Source organism: Bombus flavifrons, chromosome 11 (assembly GCF_040668555.2).
Source record: "Bombus flavifrons isolate JBK064 chromosome 11, iyBomFlav1_principal, whole genome shotgun sequence".
Taxonomy (NCBI): Eukaryota; Metazoa; Arthropoda; class Insecta; order Hymenoptera; family Apidae; genus Bombus; species Bombus flavifrons.
The window spans coordinates 1,840,471-1,862,496 of record NC_138452.1 but is presented as its reverse complement, the minus strand read 5'-3'; the positions used below and the strand labels follow the sequence as shown (position 1 = coordinate 1,862,496).

Genomic DNA, 22,026 nt, shown 5'->3' with positions numbered 1-22,026 from the left:
TTTACAGCGGGATTTTGATTTCATTCTATCCTCTACGAGAATACAAGCTAATATTTGGCGAAGTTTAATTCAATGCTCATTTGTATCGACCCCATTTGAATCAAATGATTGATAAGAGTAATATGGCATCGTGCTAACCTGTAAAATACAGTAAAAATGCGTATCTTACATATGCATCATTTTTGAACCGTTGGATTTCTAAAGTTTAGGTTTGCATTTTTGAATCCTACGCGTTGAAAATCATTAAATAACAAATAAAAAAGAACAAGTAATTTTATATCCGACAAATCGAAGTTAAATCATTTAATATGCTACGACATTATATTGTACTTGCAACATACATGAAAAAACTTCGCAATCTCATTTCAGTCTAAGTACTTTTTAGACTTTTTTGTTATACAACATGTAAATCTAAAAATCGATATAATCAATTTATATACGGTGAATGCAGAATAACATTGAAAACGATGTCACAAATATTACTTAATTTTTTTATTGTATAGATTTTTTATTGTATATACCTTATACATTACATATACTTCATTTGTTAATAATATATTTTACTATTAATGGTCGAGTTTAAAATAAGGTATTTAATCTTTCCCTAACATTGCACATTATCAGTGCATTTAAGCAAGGAAGTAAACAAAAAATTACTATTAAACGTGTCAATTTTGAACATAATACGATACTATATTTGGTTTTAATCATAACTGATAAATCATAACTACTACATATTAATTTATTCCCATTATTCCTTTATTGCCTATAATTAATCGTTCAAAAATCAAAAATTCTATAAATATTCTAAATATTTATTCATTAATATCATGATATTATAATATTTGAATCATTATATAAAAAATGTTAAAGAGAAATGTATCTTACGCTTTTATAACTAGATAGTCAATAAAATTACTTAATAATAAAATTATTTAAATAGTTCGAGTACAATTATTTTTTAAATGTTATACTTTTATTATAAGAATTTGACACTTTGTATTAAATATGATAACATATTTAACATTTTTATACATTTAAATATTTAATATTTAAAATACGTTATTTTATCTATATAATTTTTTGGTTTGTGACGCATTGCCTACAGTAAATAGATTGCAGTGCAAGTGCAATGTAATGCATTCTTATGTGGATAAAGTTTTGATTCAAGGTAATTTAATCTGAATATTACAATGGAAGTATTAAATCATTTTGGCAATATTGATGAAAGGTATGCTTTTTATTGATTTTATAATTTTGTAAATATTTTTTTTACCATGATATAATCATAAAAATAAAATAATGACATATTCTTAATAGAATGTTTCTGTTGATTTCTATGAACTTAAAAAAGATATGTAAAATAATTTATTTTTTGTTAAATATATGAATTTATATTTATGTTTCGTAAAATCAAATGTATATTTTTATACCATATGAAAATTGGAAAACAAATGTCTGACGTATAAGGTTATTTCATACCACATTTTTCTGTGTATGTTTTTGTAAGTATATAATGTTTTATAGTGTGGATGAAAATACAATTAGCAATGACAATGTCGGCGTAGTTTTAGAAGAAGCAGAAATAATAGATTGCGACACAGAAATAGAAACAGTCACAGAAGAAGATAATATTCAGTATCAATTATGTGAAGTAAATAGAAATGATAATGCAGTGGCGTACCGTGTGGTACAAGTTGGTGATAATCATACAAATAACACTGAATTATCAATAGCTGCACCTATAAATAATACAGTTCAAGTCTTGACATCACCTATAAATGGTCAGTTCTACGTACTTAGTAATAGTAATGAAGTAGTTACCTCAGAAACTACAAGAACAGTTGCACCACGTGTTAAACTTCAAATAGATAATCCACAAAATATCCTTACTACCATTAAAAAGGTAGAATATTTTATGTGATTTATATCTAATTGAAATTGCTGAATGATATTAATTATTACTCTATATAATATCATATAGAGAGATGAAAGAAGAAGGGTAACACATAATGAAGTTGAAAGACGCCGTAGGGATAAAATTAATAATTGGATTTCAAAATTGGGGAAGCTCTTACCTGAGTGTGAACAAAGTTCAACAGGAGATGGAGATGTAAAAACCAATTTTGAGTTACAGGTAATATAGTACATATTTTTTATACATCAACCACTGGTTTTTTTTTATTATTATTATGGTATTTTAGTTCAAAGTATTAGGTCGTTCGATAAGTCTTTTCGTTTTATAAGAAAATAAAGGATGTACAACATTTTCCGTTTTATATTATTTTATCAAATTGCGTATGATCCATTTTGTTCTATCAAACTAAAGATCACAGCGTTCGACAGATTAGGTTTCATCTTTCTATAAAGATGCGTTGTTGTAAAAGACATATGTATGTCTAATACATATTGGTGTTTTATGTTTACAGAGTAAAGGAGGAATTTTAGCAAGGGCATGCCAGTACATTACAGAATTACGAGATGTTCAAGAAAGTTTCTCACAAAGTTTAGATGAAAATGCTCAATTGTTAGAAGAAGCTAGAACTCTAAGGCAAGTGGTAAATCAGTTGAGGAAAGAGAATTCTGAATTAAAAGCTCAAATTGCAAAAAGTACTACATACATACTAGGTACCTAATTTTCATGAATACATATAATAAATAGTAATAGATGTGGTCTTTTTTTATTAAATATCTTTTCCTTGAGTATGATTTTATTTAAAGTATACTACCTTTAATAGTACTTGCGAAAAGTAATGTGTATAGGACATATATATAATTCAGTGCAATAAAATAATAATGATGTAGTAATTATAAAATGTTTATTTACATATATTTAACTGAGTATATATTTATATTTTGAAAACAATTGTAAACATTATGTAATTTCAACTGTACATATCATAAACGATAATTATTTATAACGTGAACAATCGAGCAAAAAGGGTAATTTATTATTAAATCATTAAATTAAATATACAAATATACAAAACATTGTGCTATTAATCAATAATTAATCTTCATCCAAAATTTATATGTCATTCGATTTTAAAGTTCCTTATGGCCTAGAACATGTTGAAGTTTCCGCTAACGAAGAGTTCTACAATATTTACACTTATAAAGTACAATACCTAATTATTTACATGAAACAAAGCGATACATTATTGTATCAGTTTTTTTTTTCAAATTTTCGAAAATGGAACGTTCACGTGCATATTAATAACGCACAATTATAAAATATGGCAATCATCAATATGCACGCGCAACTATTTATGTTAAATATAAGGGAAAATATATGCATTCACATACATATGTAACAGCCTAAACTGTTATTACTATAACGCCTAGTAATATTATTGCTTCAAAGCACATCATTTTGACGTTTGTGCAAAGTCTGTTTTAGTATTTTCAGAGTAACAATACAAATTTATTAATTCCTAACTATAGAAAGGATATATATTGAATTATTAATTACTTTACGCGTCTTTAACAAGATATAGTCAATGTAAAGAATAAACCATTGCTATGTTGAAACTTCTTTTTTTTTATTTTGTAACTAATGTGTCTTGCGAATATTTGTAATATTACTCTGATAATTTACAGAAGTTTTATTTCTTTATTGATGTTAGTAAAATTCAATGAATGGAAAGTTCTAAATTGTGCAATATGCGATATTATCGTTTCAGCGTTTATAATTAACATATGATATTTCTCTCCTTATGTTTAGTCACATTGGCCATTATAGTTGGCCTTATATAACAATGCTTACAGAGAAATTGCGCTCGAACATATAAATTTATCCTATAAAAATAACTCTTAAATGAATTAGGTTCAGCAACAAATGTATCGCTTCTAGTCTAAACATCAATGGTTAATGGTTTCTGTACAGTTGAGTAGGAATCTTTCTCTTTCATTTTGTCATCATATTGTCCTCGTCATATAGTAAATACAATGCCAGGAAATAAGCAAAAATATACTTCTGTGTATTGTTTATGTTTCACAAGTATTTTCTTCTTTTTTCTGCAAAATTGCGATCGAAGATAGAATAACAATTATTTTTTTTTTTTATGAACGTATGTTTCGAAAAATATATATGCATTAAGACGATGAAAAGTGTTAGAAACGAACAAAAAATATTTAGTAAACATATTGGCAGTGTTGAAAACTTTCACAATTGATGGATCAGCTTTTTTGAAACGTTAATTGAATTGTACTCGATGAAGAATTACAGTGTGCACGTTTCCATTATTTTTTACGTACAAAACACAGAGGTTTTTGCTGACTGGCTTTCATCGTAATATTCTCGCAACATTTTTCTGTACAAGAGTAGAAAAACTTGAAAGATATCTCAGATGATTCTTTTTCCGTTTAGAAACTGCTACAGCAGCAGTAGAAAACAAGCTTGATATGCGAGTATTTACATGTTTAGTGGTACCTATATCATTAATACTGTCGCTCCATATTCGACGTAGAAATATAATTCCTCGTCCATTTACCAAAAATTTAAAACCTTCGTACGAACTACGATGAGTATTATGGTTTACTGCTTTAGATGAAATGACGATAATTTTAGGCAGTAAAAGGGCGTACTGTGAAACAAGTTAAGATTCTTTTCTTTTTTTATGATACTATGCACTGTGATACGTTTTGCTTCACTGAGAGAAAATTTCAAAGTATGATATTTGTGTCAACGTTGTTTCTCTTTATTTCAATGTGCGTACTAGAGGAGACTATCTAAGTGGTTATCAAACCAATAATGCAGTTGGAAGGTCTTTCATTCTGCAGTAATAAATATATCTACTTTTAGCGAAATTCTGTTACGCTTTGACTATACTTTTCTCTCAGTGCTACTCTCCGTACCTATTTGCTCAAGCATTTCTCAATCAGTCTTTATTACCATAAAAAACACGTGGCCACTGCTAATCCATTCATTGCTTACAACGTACAAGCGGTTGCATTCCGATAATGCTAAAGTTTTATCACTGGTGTTTTATGTGATTCCGTGATAAGAGTGACTAGTACTTTCTCTTTAGTACCGCAAAAGCTCGCTATCAGCTTTACGCATAATATTCATATATATCTAATAGTAAGTGCATTCATTTTTTTAGTTTATGCAAGCTTTTTTTCTTCAATAATATTTTCTATTTCGTCCCGCCTCAATACTTATCGCTTTGCCTTTAATAGCTCAAACTTTCCGCACGTTATTCTTTTCCATTTTGTAATATTGTTCGTTTCGTCTAAACGTTGCTTATATGAATTTATAATTACGCTTAATTAGTAATATTTCTTGCGGTTATACTTTGAACAAACAATGGTTATCATTTTTCTGAAAACAACTAAGTGATAATACCTTGTCACTCCGTGATTGCAGTGATCTGTGTGATTGTAAGACGACAGAGCATAGAATCTAGAAGAATCCTCTTCGAGGCAGTGAAATAAATATCGCTAACGATATCGACAAAGTTATACTTCCTTTTTATCGAACTGCGTGTGATTTAAATTAAACGAGAATAACTACATTCGGACCGACGAAAATCGTAGCATTTTGCTTACCCTTTTAACAGGACGTACCGATATTGTTGAATCGACAACGACTAAGAGATAAAACTTAACGATTAGATAAATAAAATACCTTCGTTCCATACACGTGACAAGCGCTTGTTATCGTTTGCTTTCGTACAGATTAAAACGAATACGATGTCCGTTTGTTTATTCAAATATTCTTAAATGTCGAAACATTGAAGAAAATCCGAATAAATCTAGATGTGAAGAAATTTTCTGAGAAATGTTTCTTGAACGACAAGTAATTTGTGAATCACGGTTGCGAAGCAACGATTAAGCGCTTCTCGTCAGACTTTCACAAGTCAATGTATGGTACGAAGGTAGGCCTGTCTCAGGACGGCTGAAGTCGCGTGTTTTTCTTGCTGCTACCGAACGTGAACCAAGTGCCAACTTTACGTCCTAACGAGTTTGTGGTGGCTTGCCCAACCATTGTAGGCATTTCGTAAGCCGACTCTCTTTTGTACGTTTTGTCTGTAATTATTCAATCCAGACAATTGTAATAATATCATAAGTTAAAGTACTTATTGTAAAGGCTGAGACAATAATTATTTTACGTACTGCGAGGTTTAATTGGCGGTCTGTTTTGCTGTCTCGTTGCTGCGATCCTAGCCAATTGCCTGGCCGCAGCAGGGAACTCCAATCCGTCATTTCTGTCCTGAGCAACCAGTCTCCTTTCCTCGGCCATGGCTGCCAACCATCGACGCTTTTCTTCCGCTGTGCGACAGCAGAATAACAACCACTTATCTCGAACACAACTGTATACTTTCAAACAATGCCTTACTGTTACACCTAGTTGGTGATCTGTGAACAAACCATTAACAATTTACGATTGAAATATTAAAAATAAAACCAGAATTACATGATGTATTAATGACACACGGTTTGAAAATTTACCTTTCCCATCGGGAACATCGATCACTTCGCTCGTGTCGAGATAAATTCGTCCTTTGTACACATAGGTATTTCGCTTTAAGATATCCTTCTTACAATACACTAACTGGTGGTCGAATAGGAAAAGTGTGATATTATTTGTCCACATGCCGGTAGTAACTCTCACAGCTTCTCCTTGATAAATTAATTGCGACGAAACTTCTATGAGATCTTCACCCTATAGTATTAATAAAAGATATTAAAGTATAACACCATCGAAATAAGTGAGAGCTTCGAAATAATATTGTACAAATAAATTTCATTATCTTTCTAGGATTCCTACCTCCCATCCTTCCACCCTTAATTGCCATGCAGCAAGTTTTTCTAGGCTCTCCATCCGTCTCTTTCTTTCGTTAATCAAAACCGCAACATCTCGCATCGCTTCTAGAGCTTCCTGAATCTTATGGTAATCTTGATGATCGGTTTTCGTATATTTCAATAATTCTGCCAATTGGAGTGGATACTTGCATATCCGTTGCACTGGTGTCAATAAATATCCGTCCAAAGGAATTTCTATCAGCCCTCTCATTAACCTGCAGGCTTCGAAGAACTTGCTATAACGATTATGTTGGTATAACTCCTGTAAAGTAGCGGTAGCCATCGGATGACTGTTGCAGTATTCCGAATACATACGAAATCCCGCTCTCTGAAACAATTTTTAATATCATAAAATTAAAGCAAACATTGTTATTGAAACAAATATCTAATTGATATTAAATAATTTTGATGTCCTTACATGATTTAGAAAACATTCACCGACGCAGCTCTTGTACGGAGCACTCCAGTCGATTCTAGTTTCCAGATCCTTCAAGAATTCAGATTGGAAGTCCAACAGCTCCTCGAGATTGATGAAAATCGTTTCTATCTGCTCGTCTGTAAACATATCCGTGCGCCGTCGACATTCGGCTATGTAACCCTCCGCAACATCCCTCAGTATTTTAACGAAATCCCTTTCGGTTTGAACTAGTTCACGAACTACGCTCGTTCTGACTTGTTCATTTGATAACAGCGAAACACTGGTACGTCTTCTTAGTTGCGAATTTGACGCGCCTCCAGAGGCCATCGCCGCCAAACAATCCTCGACAGTATCTTCTTGGCTTACGCGTAACTGAAGACATAAAGTTCAATACAATTCATTGCAATTCCACAGTCATTTTGATTCATGAATGAATCGAAAAAAGTCATAACTTTCGCTAATAAGTATACATAATTACTTGTAAAATTTTGCTTCATTTTTTATTTCGGCTAAAATAGTAGTGATTACTTTAAAGTGAGAAATATTATATTAATCGAAATTTCTGATATTTTTAGTGTAAAAATCTTAAGAAAAATTGGTCACGTACCCTAACAAATGCAGCCGGGAACCAGCCATGCTCTCCTCTACAACTGCCCCACCACCAGTCTTTGTCCAGGTTGTCCAAAACTTCGATTACATCGCCAGCGCGAAAAGCTAGCTCCTCTGGTTCCATCGCCACGTGGTCCCAAACAGCTTCAGCCAGGATTACAACTTCTTCGTCCATCGTCTGCTCGAAGGATTTCTTTCTGTCCGTCAAAGAGGCGATGGAGGATTCCGAATCAGACATCATTTCATCGTCGGACGTTCCGCCTCTTCCATCTTGTTCGTCCTCAGACAGGACGTTTCCACCGGGCAACCTCGCGCCTGATTTTAAACAAAGCAACTCTTGTCTTTATCGTGAAAAGAGAAAAACGAGCTCGAGATCCGAGGATCTTTTGTATTTTGTATCTGTCAATGTGTCAGTATTGTTTTGCTTTCGTTTTGTTGCTTAAATCTGTTAACACGAGAGAACAATCGTATACAAAAAATCACCCTGTGTAGGTATCCATCGCAGGCTTGCTGGTGTTGGCAGCAAAAGATTAAAAAATCGTTTATCACGTTTCATGTGAGTGATTAGTCTTCTCGTAGAGCTTTACGAAACATAGTACGCGTGGAAATATTTCTTGAATATTTTCGGTAAAAAAGAAGATGAAATTCATTTCTCTTAATTATCGAAATGTTTCGTGAAACTCTCTAAGGGTGGTTAATTTCTACTGCACCTTGCAAACATAAGCGTATTCACAGAAAGCAATCCTTACAGAACGAAGATATCAACACGTTTAATACAGGAGTGTTCCGCATTCCTTACTGTTAAGAACTCTTCTTACAGGTGCGTTTTGTTACGATGGCTTTGAGATTTTTACAAAGGGTGCCATGCTAACTTAGAGCACTGCCGGAAATAGTGATCTAGAGAGAAACTGGATATCACTGGAGTAGAGAAAGTGTGCACTAATCTTCGTCAACGGGTTGGCTACCAGTGTGCTTTCGTACCAAGCAAACAAGCAATGTGCTCCTCTCCGAAAAAGAAAAAATATAAATGATCACGTATTTTTTTAAAAAATAGTATCGATATCCGTATCTTCAAAATTCAAAAATTCAGTGTTACAACGTGACGGCATGTCAGTGTGTTAACGTGTAACTATAACAGTTTGCAGTTACTCAAAGTGTATAACGTGAAAGAAAAGATTACTTATTTGCTTGGAAGGAAAGAAAGGAAAGTATGTGGTCTACGTTAGAACTCAAACAATATCAACAAGTAAGGTTCGATTTTAATTTGACAAGTGTTAGCATTACCTGCAGTTTTGGTGCGCATCAAGGGTGATAGCTGATTGATACCCAGTGGTTGACTAAGTGAACGCCTCAAATTTGTCCGAGAACTCCTCCCTTTCGCGTTACTGGGACCAGAATAAGATCGTCATTAATTTTTCTTTTAAACTGCACATGGTCGGAAAAGGATCAACAAGCTTTGTGTTTACGTAGAAGCATCGATACAACATTCAGCAACGAATTACAATAGGTAAATATATATATATACATACGACAAGGTAAACATGTGTATACAGAGTGGTTCTGTAAATTGTCCTACCTCAAAAAATGCTCGTTTCTTCGTTCTTAAAGTAACGCTTTCTGCTCGTAGATAATGTCTCGTATTTCTTTTTTTTTTTTTTTGTTTACTGAATTTAGTTTTCTGTTATAGACCTATTTTAAATTATTTTGCTACTTTCTCCTAAACTTGGTGGTGTATTGCTAACGTTTTACATTTGTATTCATATTTTTGGACGTTTTTGGTTTGGACGTTTAAGTAGTAGATGAGGATCTTTAAGTGGAACCTTCTATCGCTACCACGTTACCATAAAAGTCTGCATTAAAAATGGAAAATCCTTTTATATAAAAAAATAAAAAAAATAATCTGAAAAGTACGAAAGAACCACTCCGTACATAGTAACGCGTGACAGACCAACTGTTTTACGAGGAAAAATTAAAAGAAAGTGGTTTGTTATAATACCCGTCTACCTACCACTATTCTCCCTCGATTTACTGGAAAGGTTCGAGAATAAAGAATTTAAATTTCGTCAAGGATAATCTTTCAAGGGATTGTTTTGATGATATCGTAATGTCATGCTATGATTCCTTTCAAATTGAACAAAATTTAAAAAAAAGAGGAGAGAAAAAAATAAATAAAAAAAGAAGTGGAAAAGAAATAGCGAATCGTTCAAGGGTAATGCCTGTTCTTTTTTTTTCAAGAATAGACCATTTAGATTTTCAAACAAGTGACAAACGGAGCACCTAGATTTTTCCATGTTTTTTTCCTGCGTTCACGCACTCGTTGACTAACGGAGAGAATAATATATCCTCGAGTATTTGAAACCCAAGCAATCGCCGTGTACATTCCGAAACACAAATATAAAAATTGTAAACGTTACAGCCCACGTCTCTTTCAACGTATACAATACTGTATTCCAGTTGGATTTTCGTTAGAATCAACATTTACAAAGTTATTGAAGTGTTTCGAATCTGGAAGTGTTCGACCCTGTACGATAATAATAACAAAAGTTTCGAGCGTATCGAAAATAAACAGGGAAATTTCGCCAGCGATTGCGTCAGGTTTGCAGCTCTCTCGTCAGAATTGACCCTCGCTCGCAATATGGCAAAAAGTCAATGAGGCGTTTGCGATAAGGGTGCAAAAGCACGGGACGGATCACGATCATTAAACCCACCTTCTCAGCGTAACGATGTCATGGGAGGAGTGCCTCGGACTGAGTCTAGGAGGCCTCGTCTTGATCGGTGATGGCGTCGAGAGCATCCTGCGGTAATTGTGCGCGTGGCTGTAACCAGACCTCGTATCCCACTGGAGTAACCTCTGACCTCCTAAATCACTGTTCGTTCTGCGTACATGCTGGTGCCTCGACGTGCGACTCTGAAGATCCGCCTGAAAGTATTACACATGCTTTCGTTAACATCGACTTTTCAACGTGGTTGTTCGAATGGTAAGCAACGATGCAGCTCTTCTGGGTGTGTGACGTTAAGCCAGTCTTCCAGAAAATTGCTTGATTATCAAGCTAGCCAAGTGCCGTTCCCATCTCTGCTTACGATTAGATACACACCGTGGAATTTTGTTAATGCACAAACACCAATAAATTCTAGTATTTTCAGTTACGTTCACAGCGTGAAAGTTTATGTACTCGTGGCAGATACATTAGTAGCCAAATTTGTGGATTAGGATGCACACAGCGATGTTAGAAAGGAGGTGCCATATTATTGATGTCACGCTCGTCGAATTAGATCCACGTTACATTTATTATTCACATTTTTATGTTCTACTATTCACCTGTGTTTCGCGCTGGTCAGAAAGACTTTTAAACGCTTTTAGCCCAATTTTGAATTGTATAAAGCTTAAATTTCACTATGAACAGACACGTTAACGGGTTCATATCTTTGAAACACGTCTTTGTTATATACGATCACACAGGCAAAAACACGGTGACGAAAGCAAACAGCGGTGACTCGACTTTCGTCCATGGCTCCATAAATCGTGTTCGGTCGGGTGCTCGGCTCGATATCAACTAACCAGGAGTGTGCTTCCTCTCCTCGTATCCTGGCCAACGCGATATAGTCTATGACTGCGTATCAGTGACTGCCGGTGATCTGTACGAGCGTGGCTAAACCGTACACAAACGTGAGTAATGCGAGTTATTGTGTCAAAGGAAACAGTCATATGTGTCGCCCGATAATGGTTACAAATGTGCGATTCTCTCAATAGCAATTATATACGACCGGCCAGGCAAGAAATGGGAGAAGAAGGATGGGCGTCGATAAAGATGATGTGACACGAGGACTAGAATTGCACACGAATTAAATAAAAGCAGTAAAAACGTACATATGCAACATCCATGACAAATGGATTGTTTTCACGCCATCGAAAGCAAAAGCGTTTGTCTTCGGAATCTTCGTTTCTTGGTATCACACCCATACAATTGTTATATGGAATTAATTGTTCACAGTCGAATAAAATTATAATGGAGAGAGTGTTTCGTATTTGAGAGATTAAATAAGAACAGTAAAAAAGAGTTGTCGATCGAAATGTTTCTGGACCCAAATACAAAGGAACGATGCGAATAACGCCATTGCGATCTTATAGTAGCGATATTTTACGATCTGGTTAGCTTTGTATTTCTAACGAAATGATGCAATACATACGAGAGTACGATTCCACTATCGAAATTGTAATCCTAGTGCAGGCGAGAAACACGACGTCGCGTCGTTGCGATTCCGTGACAGTGATGTTGTGCAATTGCACGGTATCTTTATATTTCTCGTAGCAGGATCACACGCTCGTATGTATTGCAACATTAAAAATATAATTCTACAGCGGTCCTATATAATCGCATAGGGTCATCACGAGATCGCAACGAGGTCGTGTCGCTTTTATGCACCAGATATGGTGCACAAAAGTATATACAAAACACTTTCTAGTTTACGGTGCTCCCATTTAGTCAACGACGTTAAGCACAGATACAGCGATGACGGGCAACTTCTCGTGCGGCTGGCGATTGTTAATAATTAACACGAAGATTGGATGTAGCAGGGCAAACGGGGGCAAAGAACGATAGTCTTTACCTTAAATTTGTCGATCAGTATCTGGTTGATGAGCTCGGACTGGGGTCGTGATTTGTCAGCGACTCGCCTACGAAGGGCTGGAGGGCTGTCCGTCTCGTCTTGGACGTCCGTATCGTGGGACTCGGAGCTATCACCACCCCCCATCATTCCACCACCACCACCCCCAGTCAATGCTCCACCAGATACCATCTATATCGTTTACAATTTATTTCGTTACTCGTCGAATCTACGCTGGATATGTTTCTTATTTTCCGATACAGAGAGTCCATCGACTGGCGTGACGCTTCATAGGAAAGTGAATTTTCTAGAACGGGACTAGTTGCATGGATGGTTGTATCGGTGTACACTAGTATCCTCCAGGCAGGGAAGATTCAAGGAAATGCTATGCATCTCGTTAGTTTCGCTAATTTGAAATTTAGATCTCTTCTCCTACGAACTAAAGTGCAAACACGTTTTATCCACGATTCGCTGTTTTCTTACCTCGATTTGTATTCCGCTATCTCCGCTGTTGCATTTCGCGTTTCTGGCAGCTTTGCTGCCCTTTTTTCTCTCCTTACTGCTTCTCCATACAAGAGGACCAAACCTGTGACGAAGATTTAATACTTGTTCATTTTTATTCAAATTGAGAATGGAATTTTTTATTTGCAAGGATTTAATTTTCTTACGAAATAGAAATAATGATTTCTTCTATGCGGATTTCTATGCAAATTTATATTTTTATAAACAAAACTGACGAAATACGACTTAAGTAGACATTTACTTATATATTAAAAGTTACAATGACAACTTTACTTTAGATGTTTCATATATTTTTGCATTTTCGAATTTCTGATAAATGCATAAAAGTTCGCAATTAAAAAATGACAATCGAACCAACCGGAATTTTTGGTCATTATTGGTGTCTTCTTTGTGTTGAAGGGTCTGTTCCGTGACAATCGGCGGTTCCCTTTCCTCCTCCTCGTCCAGAGGGCCGGATCCATCGTTATCTTCGGCCGGGCACTCGCTCTCGTTGCTCTCCTTGCTGCCCTTTTTGTGGAACCTCAAGGAGAAGCTCTTTCTGAATTTCTGCAAAACGCTCTCTTGCTGGCTCTGCGTGCTCGAACGAGGAGGATTCTGGGTCCCGGAAGCGGTCACAAGATTGGCACTTAAGTTAGAGGGCTGCTCTTGAAGACGCGAGTGGGAGACCAAGGGAATTGTCGCCTCCGCCAGAGGATGCTCCGTTGTTACGTGACCTGTTGTGCCCTCATCCTCTTCGTCTCCCGACCACTGTCGACTGTTCGGAAAATAACAAAATCGAACTTTCAGTACTTGTAGATAGACATATTTTACGTAAAAATATTATTCCTCAAATCTAATCGAAACGGCTAAAGTTGATATGCGAATGATGGGAAGCTGCTAACTTCAGCGATTACTTGATTAAATATTAAAAATAAAATATCAATGCAAATTATATTTTGTTTAAAAATCCACTTGTTAAGAAGATTTGTGGTATAACACGTTTGAAAATGGCACCACCGAAGCCCACTGGGACATAGAATCTGATTTCCAATTATATTATAAAATTATATTATTATTATGAATTATTATTATGAAATTATATTATAATTTATTTCTTCAAATTTAAGTGCATCGTAGTCCGTATCGTTACATTGTTGCAATCCGTTGCGGATAGGTTAACCGAGGAAAATGTAAATCCATACATCAACTCTGACCTCTTTCTATAGAAAATATTTTAATCATATCGAAAAAGAAATAAAATAAAATCGCATGCATCAAAGGATGATTTCTCTAAACTCCAAAGAATCAATCAATTTAACGTACACTTTGTCGTAACGAAAAGAAAAGATTACGTCCGATTATTTCGCACGCATACATAGGAATTAATAGGCGTGAACAGCGATTGTTTCGATTATTCGTTTAATCAATGGCCCATTGTGATCGCGAGAGGAAAATAATTTACGGGCCCTAGGAAATTCAACACCGTTTCTTCCCGCGGCGCAGAGGCTGCGGCAAACGCGGGTCGTAAAACTGATAGATCACGAAGGTGCGCACGGCAATTTATGCGGCTGAACATCGAGCACGGCAGCTGACCAGGTGTCTACACGAGGCTGTATAACGGAAACGATACCGTCGCGAGTAGCCTCCTCTGCGTATGTCGCTCCTGGAGAACGAAAACTTGCGGCTTCCAAATATTTCGAAGTTTTCGCGAATCACAAGTGTATCGCGTTCGCATACTTTCTCGAAGTATGACATATTACGTATCATTTTCGTGGAACGCTGATTCGTTCTATATCGAGAAATTGCACTACCGTTCGTTGCTTATTTAAAAAGCGCGTACCATTATTTTGCATATCTTTATTTTATTTCAAAACACGAAGAAGTTCTGTGAAAATAGTAAATGATTTTATACAGAACGAATATTACTGTGAAAAGTTCTTCTTTTGGTTTGAAATGACCGAGACTGTTGATACGATTTTTAACGAAACTATCGAACCGAGTAAAACATTACTCGGCGACTGTGCTACTTGAAGACGTTATTAATCAAGAGTTATTCATATGATTACATATAATCATGAAAATCAGATTCTCGAGTTTGTTTTTAAAACACCTCTCGTTTTACACGATGGAAGATATGTGATTCCTGTTTGGAATGAGATCGGATCTGGAGAAATACGATCGAGAAAAAAAAGAAACTTTCTTCTCTTTTTCTGTATTTCCGAAGGTAAAAGATAACTAAGTAGACGTGTTTCGTGTTTTGCGTCCTCTTTTGAAAATAATGAAATTTCTGAGTCATTACTTTTGTCCTTCGTGAGTTAATTACACGCCCATAAAACATATTTTTTCTTTTACGTCGCAAACGCAAAGACGGTGAACTAACGTCACCAAGTTGTAGTTGCTAGAATCAACAATACTCTTTCGTATTCGCGGTTTTTCTAAGTCAGATTAATAGGATAACATGCTGCAGCGTCACGTACCACATCATCGAGAGGATTCTGTTCTCTTCCAGGTTAACGTTTATCCGATGTATTTTATTATTTTTTGCTTGACCAACATTTTACGTCCGCGGTCTCGTCACGTTTCTCCCTCTACTCTCTGAGACTTCTCGCGATGAAAACACGAGCACTTTTTACACTGTTTGAAAACACATTAAACTGAAAATATTTACGCATAACCGACGCCGGTGTTCTGTTTATTATGATAAAAAGTTTGTTTTAAAAAATTTGGTACAAATTTATCACTTCTTAGAAGAAAAAGAAAAGAAAAAAGAAAGAGGAACAAAAATATTCTCTCCTTCACAGTTCTCTATTTATACGATTCAAGCCTGGATAATAAAATCTCCGAGATTATTCGACGCACGAAAAACCACTTGCAACCACTTTTAGACAGGAAATGCGTCGAGTGACGGTCTAGAGGCGACTAAAACCTTCGGCCAATACACCAAACCACCATCATATGCATGTGCACGTTCGTGTCTCGTGCTGCGCTCGCAGGCCTATACAATCCGTGGCATAAAGATATTCACGGAAATCGTTCTTCCTGTACGCTAGAATTTTTATTTCACGACAAAAGTCTACCGCCGTTGTTGCGACGTTCCAACGAGGAACCGTCACTTGTTGATCGGCTGCGATATAATCACGAGCACGCACATTCTCCTTCGTAATTCGTCCTTTTCTTTTCAACGAACGAGTTACACTTGGATTACAAAGCTTATAAAGCCAACGTCTAAAAAAGCGAATCTACGAGAAACTTCAATCACTCAAACTCACTCAAGACACAATCACCAAAGCGAGCAACACGATTCTCACGATTGTTCGATCAAGGGTAGAAATTGCAGCGAAGAGTTCGAATGTCTTGGTAAAAGCATCGGATACATTTGTACGATAGCAATTGGTTTCGTGGAGTCACAGAAGAGGTATTGTACGCGAAAATACAAGGCTCACACTCGAAATAAGAAAATTGATCGAAACTACTTTGGCCCAGGAGGAAGTGCATTGAACGACGAGCTACGGCCGACTGAAGGCTCCGGCAGCCACACAAATCCAGTCTCACGTGTGTCCCACGTGCCTTTGTGTGTGTACACATGCATGCGTGTAAGGTTTGTGTGCCAGTGCACCTCGTGAACTCTTCCGAGAACAGATTTCAAGGGTCGCTTCAGGTATACCGACACGCCGAGGGGTTGCTCGTTTTCCCCCACCACGTTTTACACGCTGTTTTTTTCACTTCACCTTTTACTCTGTTCCACCCTCGCTTTTCGTCCCTTTTTCCGTCTCTCTCTCTCTCTCTTTCTCTCTCTCTCTCTCTCTCTCTCGGCAGAGCGAACTGTGGACGGAAGAGGTGCAGCCAAGAAATGCCACCGTTAGTCTCCACAAAAGGTACTATTTATCCATTGTAGTGACAGTGACCTGCTGGCTCCTCTTTCGTCTTCGTTTTAATCGCCAGGATTTTTACTGTCCTATCGTAAATGCGCCACCTTCCACGTACAAATTTGACACGCCACGCCGCGCCGCGCCGCATCTCTGGCTCTTTGAGGATTCTACTAATCTCCCCTGTCTTCCCCTGTTCCTCCTTTTGTTCACGGAGCGCCTTTTTCCCTTTTTTACTTATACGCCTCCACGAAATCGGTATATCGCAATCTTCCTGTGTTTGCGGTGGTTCAGAGAAACTGTGTCGATCCGGTGGTCCATTTTTGTTCTTCCCCTTTGCGTATTTAAAAAGTTTCCGGGAAAAGGAGGGGCAACACATTTTTCAATCGCAGATATTGTGAAAACTGTGCTAGGTCTATGTTCCTTTTTCGAGCGTTTCTCGGATTTTCTAGTATTTCATAATCGACAACGTTCGAAGACGTCGTTTAACAATAGAACTAGTAATGACTGAAAAAATCGAAGTGAAATATACATTTGTAAATCAAAAGTCATTGAAACATGTAAAAATATGACAAAGTAAATTGAAAAAACGTCTGGGACGAATTTCTAGAAAGTTGTATTCCTCTGTTAGTTCTGTTGTTAAAGTAACTGGAGGTACAGTGGAATTCTTTGTAGTTAGGTCAGATAAAAATTTGTAAAAAAATTTCGCTAAGGGAAAACTTGGAAATATTGGTCACGTTCGTAACATTATTATTTTTCATGAGGTACCGGTCTGTCGACAAACTCTTCTATCGTTTTCTCGACTATGTGACTTCTGTGTAGCGAAGGCACGTGGCACATGGAACAGACGATAACTTTCCTTTTTATCGATTTGTGTTCAAATCTAGTACCGGCACGTGTAGGTGGAGTACACTCGATTTTTGTAAGTATCGCGTAGGCGTTTAAATCAACTCGGTACTGTTTTCACGAGAAACCAATAGATAGTTAATTTGTTCGATCATCGATCATTTATAAATTTCTCCTCGATCCCTTTGATCTCTCGAAGACGATGTAACCGTATGTAGACTGGAACGAATCGCTTCTAGATCTTTGGGTAACGGATCTTTAAGCATTTTATTATAATGAAAATTGTCTTACAGATCGAAGTGATACGAAAACTTGCAACTTGTGCCCTCTATATAGATCGTTCCTCGTAGAGAAATTTTTAATAAGGAATGCAAATTTTTCTGGAGAAAGATTAATAAAGAAAATTTTATCAGTTTTTATATGGTTAAAGGAAGTTAGAAAGTTTTCGATGTTCGTGAAAGATAAGGCTAAGTTCTTTTGTTAATGGGCCATAAGATGGGCTGAGAATGAAAAAATATAAAAACTTAATATCCTCCGTTAAAAGCTTCGTAGAAAATATCATCGATATTACAAAATAATTCGAAGGGTGGATTTATACGATTTTTAAACAAAAGGATTTTTAAGGAGAGACAAGTTTGAATTTTTAAATTTGAAACGTTGTATTTAGATTCTGATTCAAATCCTCAGACTTTCAATTATACGTAACTTTATCTGAAATTCTGCAAGCATTCATTTTATTTTCACATTGTCAACTTCAAAAATCGAATCGAAAATAAAGTTGCCAATTACAGAACGAAATTTTATCAGACTTCAGAAACTTTTAATTAAATTCCCTCCCGGCAGGATATTTTTCTTTAAACTCGTTCTGTTGTCTTGGAATTCAAATTTTTAAATACAAAGCATTTACGCGCAATTGAGAATTAGTTTGCAGCGTCAAATAGAGCGTAAGTGGAAGGCAAGTGACTCGGGCGAATCATGAATGCAGAACTTGTTCTCCAAAACTTCGAATTAGAATAATGCCGGGCTGCGTCTCATTGTCGAGGCTACCAAGTTGTGAGAACTTTCGAAGCGAAGAAAATTAACGTTCCGATAAATTGTTATCGCTTCGATAAACCTACCACCAGCTTTTACCATTAGAGGCTCTTTGAACTAATAACAAAGGGATTCTACGATTTTTCTTATAAATTCTAACACATTTAAGAAAAAAAGCAACACGATGGTAGAAACTTAGCAATATGCGAAAGAATTTTCTCATAAAAAAGATTTCCAGCAGAAATTTCAGGACATAACACAAGTATTTCATGTATAACACGATACTCTTACAATATGGATTCGCTTTAACACAGTTTGAGTATCCGAGAAATCCTCGCACAACATGGTTTTGCTTTAACACGGTTCGAGAACTGGGGAAACCTCCGTTACAAAAAGGCACGTAATGGGAATTTTTAAACGTCATTTGCTATTCTTTATTCGAGCAGGCGTGTTTGTTTGTGTTTTGTCCCAACTTACCATACGGAATTTTGGGATATTGACGTTTTCGATTCATTTTTAGTTCGTGGAGTATTAAGCCTTTACGCTCAAAAATTTTGTTCGCTAGAGACAGGTAGCAAGTCAGAGCTTCCCTGACAAAAAATCGATGACATTCTTTATAACTAACATAAATGATGTTAACATGTAAAACTCTTAATTAATTGTTGATTTTTTTTATAAACATACTTCTAATAAAATTTAATAAACATATCTCTTATGAGAAACAGTATATATTTGTTAATTTAATAATAAGAAGAATATTTTGTTAATTGTTGGAACCTAATCTTTACTTTTACGTTAGTTTTTTATTTCGTATAACACGAATTCGCATAACAAGGCATTTTTTCGGAACCTAACTACGAAACGTGTTATACGAGGGTTACCTGTACAGACGAAACACGCTACAGTGATTAGAAAAAGGAATTTCCTCTAAATTAAACATAATTAGCGTATAAAATCAAGAAACACGACGATGTAACGGCTATTTTCAAACAATTTGCAGCAAAGGGTTACTTGTAAAATATTAACGGGGCTGTTTTAGAGCAAAATAGACTGGCAGCAAATATACGCTTCCGTGAAACTAAAGAGGATGTCGCGAGAGATTTTCTATTGAGTTGGTAATTAGAGCAACGACCGGATGAATGTTCGTCCAGGTACAAAGTCGATGGAACAGAGCCGGGTCATTCGAAGTAACGTCTTTATTCTTGCCTCGACAAACAACCCCGGCTGCGAGACACGCTGAAGGGATCAAGAGGTCATGATGGAAAGCTGGAAAGCAAGAGGAGGCACTTCAAACGAGCCTGGATGCGATCAACCCGCCACCTTTGATCTATGCTCCGCTCTTCGATCGACTGTTTTTTAAAACCATTTTTACCTCTCGACGTTGTCGATAATCAAGCAAAGTGGAAATCGCTGGTTGTTCATTTTTCATTCCTTCATTGATTATACCGTATTTTGTATAAATACGATAAAAATTCTGTTGTACCATGTTTTGTGATAATAAACGTAATAGTAATAATTTTGTGATAAATAATTCTTGTCCTTTTTGTGTACGAAATATAAAATTCATTGGAGTTGTTGCTTTAAGAAATTCTTTGTTCGTAATTTATTATCACGCTCTTCTTTGAAGAGCGACGCTTGATTCTTTTACCTACTTTTTCTAAAGTCAGTCGTGCGTGTTCTCTTAATTTCAAGTATCTACCTTGTTTGCTCTCAAGATTTATAATAGTAATTTACACTGTACTCGTTCATTATATCGCATTATGTTACGAAGATTATGTTACGTTATGTAAAAGGAAGCTGTGGTTCTCAAATGGACTCGCATTAAAAGTACATAAATCCGTCGTTTATCGCATTTATATTTGCCTCGCGCGAGGAAAGCCAACTTCAATATTTACCTGTACAATATTTTTCGTCCGAAGCAAACAATGCTTCCTGAAACAGGGAAATCTGAGCGCACAGTCTACAAGACACGAAACGGACAGGTTTCGTACTTTATCTGCCGCTTGCCAGCTGTGGCTGCGAGACAAGTTGACAGAGAATGAAAGGATAATACAAGGCATCCTGAATTTTAATTCTACAATAGCAAACTCGATGAAATTTGAGTGAAACTTCTAAAAATTATCTTTTCTTATCCTTCTTTCAATTTATTATTTTTCCAAGTCACGTTCTTCCGATCTATTATTTTATTTTTACACTGTAGAAAACTAATCGTCCTTAATCAAAGCGTCGTTTTCAAATCAAAAATAGTTGGCAGATGCGCGAAATGTAAAGACACAGATGAAGAACAGAGATGTCTCGGGACGTGTCGATAAAATTTTCTCTCAGATCTCGATGCGTTCAGAGAATCGAATGAATTATAAAAGTCGATTCAAAAATAACAACTCACCTTTCCACATCACGGTCCAGAAGCGCCGGCGTGCTCGACGCTTTGATACGCCTCTGCGCCTTGCTCAGCCCAGGAATTCGTCTCCTCTCCTTTCCAGTGTACGCGTTCGATCGTTGATCGTGCAGCGGCTGCAACGGAAACATAATCGAAATCATTTTACACGCTGGCTCACGCATAATTACGCGGGGGACCCACTCTTTCTCCTTTGAATCAAAGTGTTAGATGCAATGTAACCCGGTGATAACCTCGCGCACGAGAAAGTTGCTCGGCCGTCGATCTATTCCCATGATTCGTCACGCACGAATGCTCTCGATCGCTCCTATCTAGACAGGCTTATCGAACCGAGCCTACCATCGAAGAATATTCAACATCCGACATATATCTCGTTAGTGAATTATTTCGTAAGCACGCCGTGCTCAATGTTACGTCGACTCTGGGTCACTATGCCCCCATTCACGTTTCCACGCTGAGTCGTTAGTTCTTCTTCTTAAGAATGAATAATAGGATGCGATTCAATAATAAATCGTATTGTGTGCTATTAATCGTTGGATGAGATAACTACGTTAATATCGGAATATTATTCGAATGAAGTTCGATTCCATCGATCGATGCTTTGAAATGGCCTAGGTAGAAAGTAGTTTTTACGGTAAAGATTCTCTATTCACAGCGAGGAATTCTCTAAGTTTGTTAATTATAACGATTACCGCTATTAGTCGATCACTTTACAACTCGTATTTTTTTTACACCAAGCATTACAGTTGTATCCATCGTTTCAAAAAAATAATTACACTGTTTGTCAATAGAATGGATTATTGACAGACTATAACCGCCGAAAGATAGAAATGGGTATACTGATGGGATATTATTGACGAAGCTTAGTACCGACAAACTAACTGTTACATCGGTAGAGGATGCTTCCATTAGCAAACGTCACAGTCGAAAATCTGCGTTTGTCA

General features: G+C 36.3%; 2 protein-coding genes and 1 long non-coding RNA gene across 6 annotated transcripts in view; 2 read left to right on the top strand and 1 right to left on the bottom strand.

Annotated features, from left to right (window-relative positions):
- The first annotated feature begins 1,074 nt into the window (after positions 1–1,074).
- Positions 1,075–2,689, top strand: LOC138184676 (upstream stimulatory factor 1). Its single transcript, XM_069122845.1, has 4 exons — positions 1,075–1,231; positions 1,528–1,906; positions 1,985–2,137; positions 2,430–2,689. The coding sequence occupies exons 1-4, from the start codon at positions 1,194–1,196 to the stop codon at positions 2,634–2,636; spliced, it is 777 nt and encodes a 258-aa protein (XP_068978946.1). The 5' UTR covers positions 1,075–1,193; the 3' UTR covers positions 2,637–2,689.
- A 241-nt stretch (positions 2,690–2,930) lies between these two features.
- RhoGEF3 (Rho guanine nucleotide exchange factor 3) overlaps positions 2,931–22,026 on the bottom strand; it is a 132,942-nt gene continuing 113,846 nt past the window's right edge. For 3 of the 4 annotated variants that reach the window (XM_069122812.1, XM_069122813.1, XM_069122815.1), the window contains 12 exons: positions 21,071–21,198; positions 13,320–13,715; positions 12,923–13,025; positions 12,443–12,631; positions 10,543–10,754; positions 9,119–9,219; positions 7,833–8,149; positions 7,226–7,597; positions 6,773–7,135; positions 6,454–6,667; positions 6,118–6,360; positions 2,931–6,030 (listed from right to left, as the gene is read on the bottom strand). In XM_069122812.1, the coding sequence (XP_068978913.1) occupies positions 5,891–6,030; positions 6,118–6,360; positions 6,454–6,667; positions 6,773–7,135; positions 7,226–7,597; positions 7,833–8,149; positions 9,119–9,219; positions 10,543–10,754; positions 12,443–12,631; positions 12,923–13,025; positions 13,320–13,715; positions 21,071–21,198 (2,778 nt within the window). In that variant the 3' untranslated portion in view covers positions 2,931–5,890. The remainder of the gene's footprint in view (positions 6,031–6,117; positions 6,361–6,453; positions 6,668–6,772; positions 7,136–7,225; positions 7,598–7,832; positions 8,150–9,118; positions 9,220–10,542; positions 10,755–12,442; positions 12,632–12,922; positions 13,026–13,319; positions 13,716–21,070; positions 21,199–22,026) is intronic. The other variant, XM_069122816.1, reaches the window with a different exon arrangement.
- On the top strand, positions 10,751–11,892 carry LOC138184682 (uncharacterized). The gene is made up of 2 exons (XR_011174375.1): positions 10,751–11,501; positions 11,586–11,892. It is a non-coding gene; the product is annotated as an uncharacterized LOC138184682 (long non-coding RNA).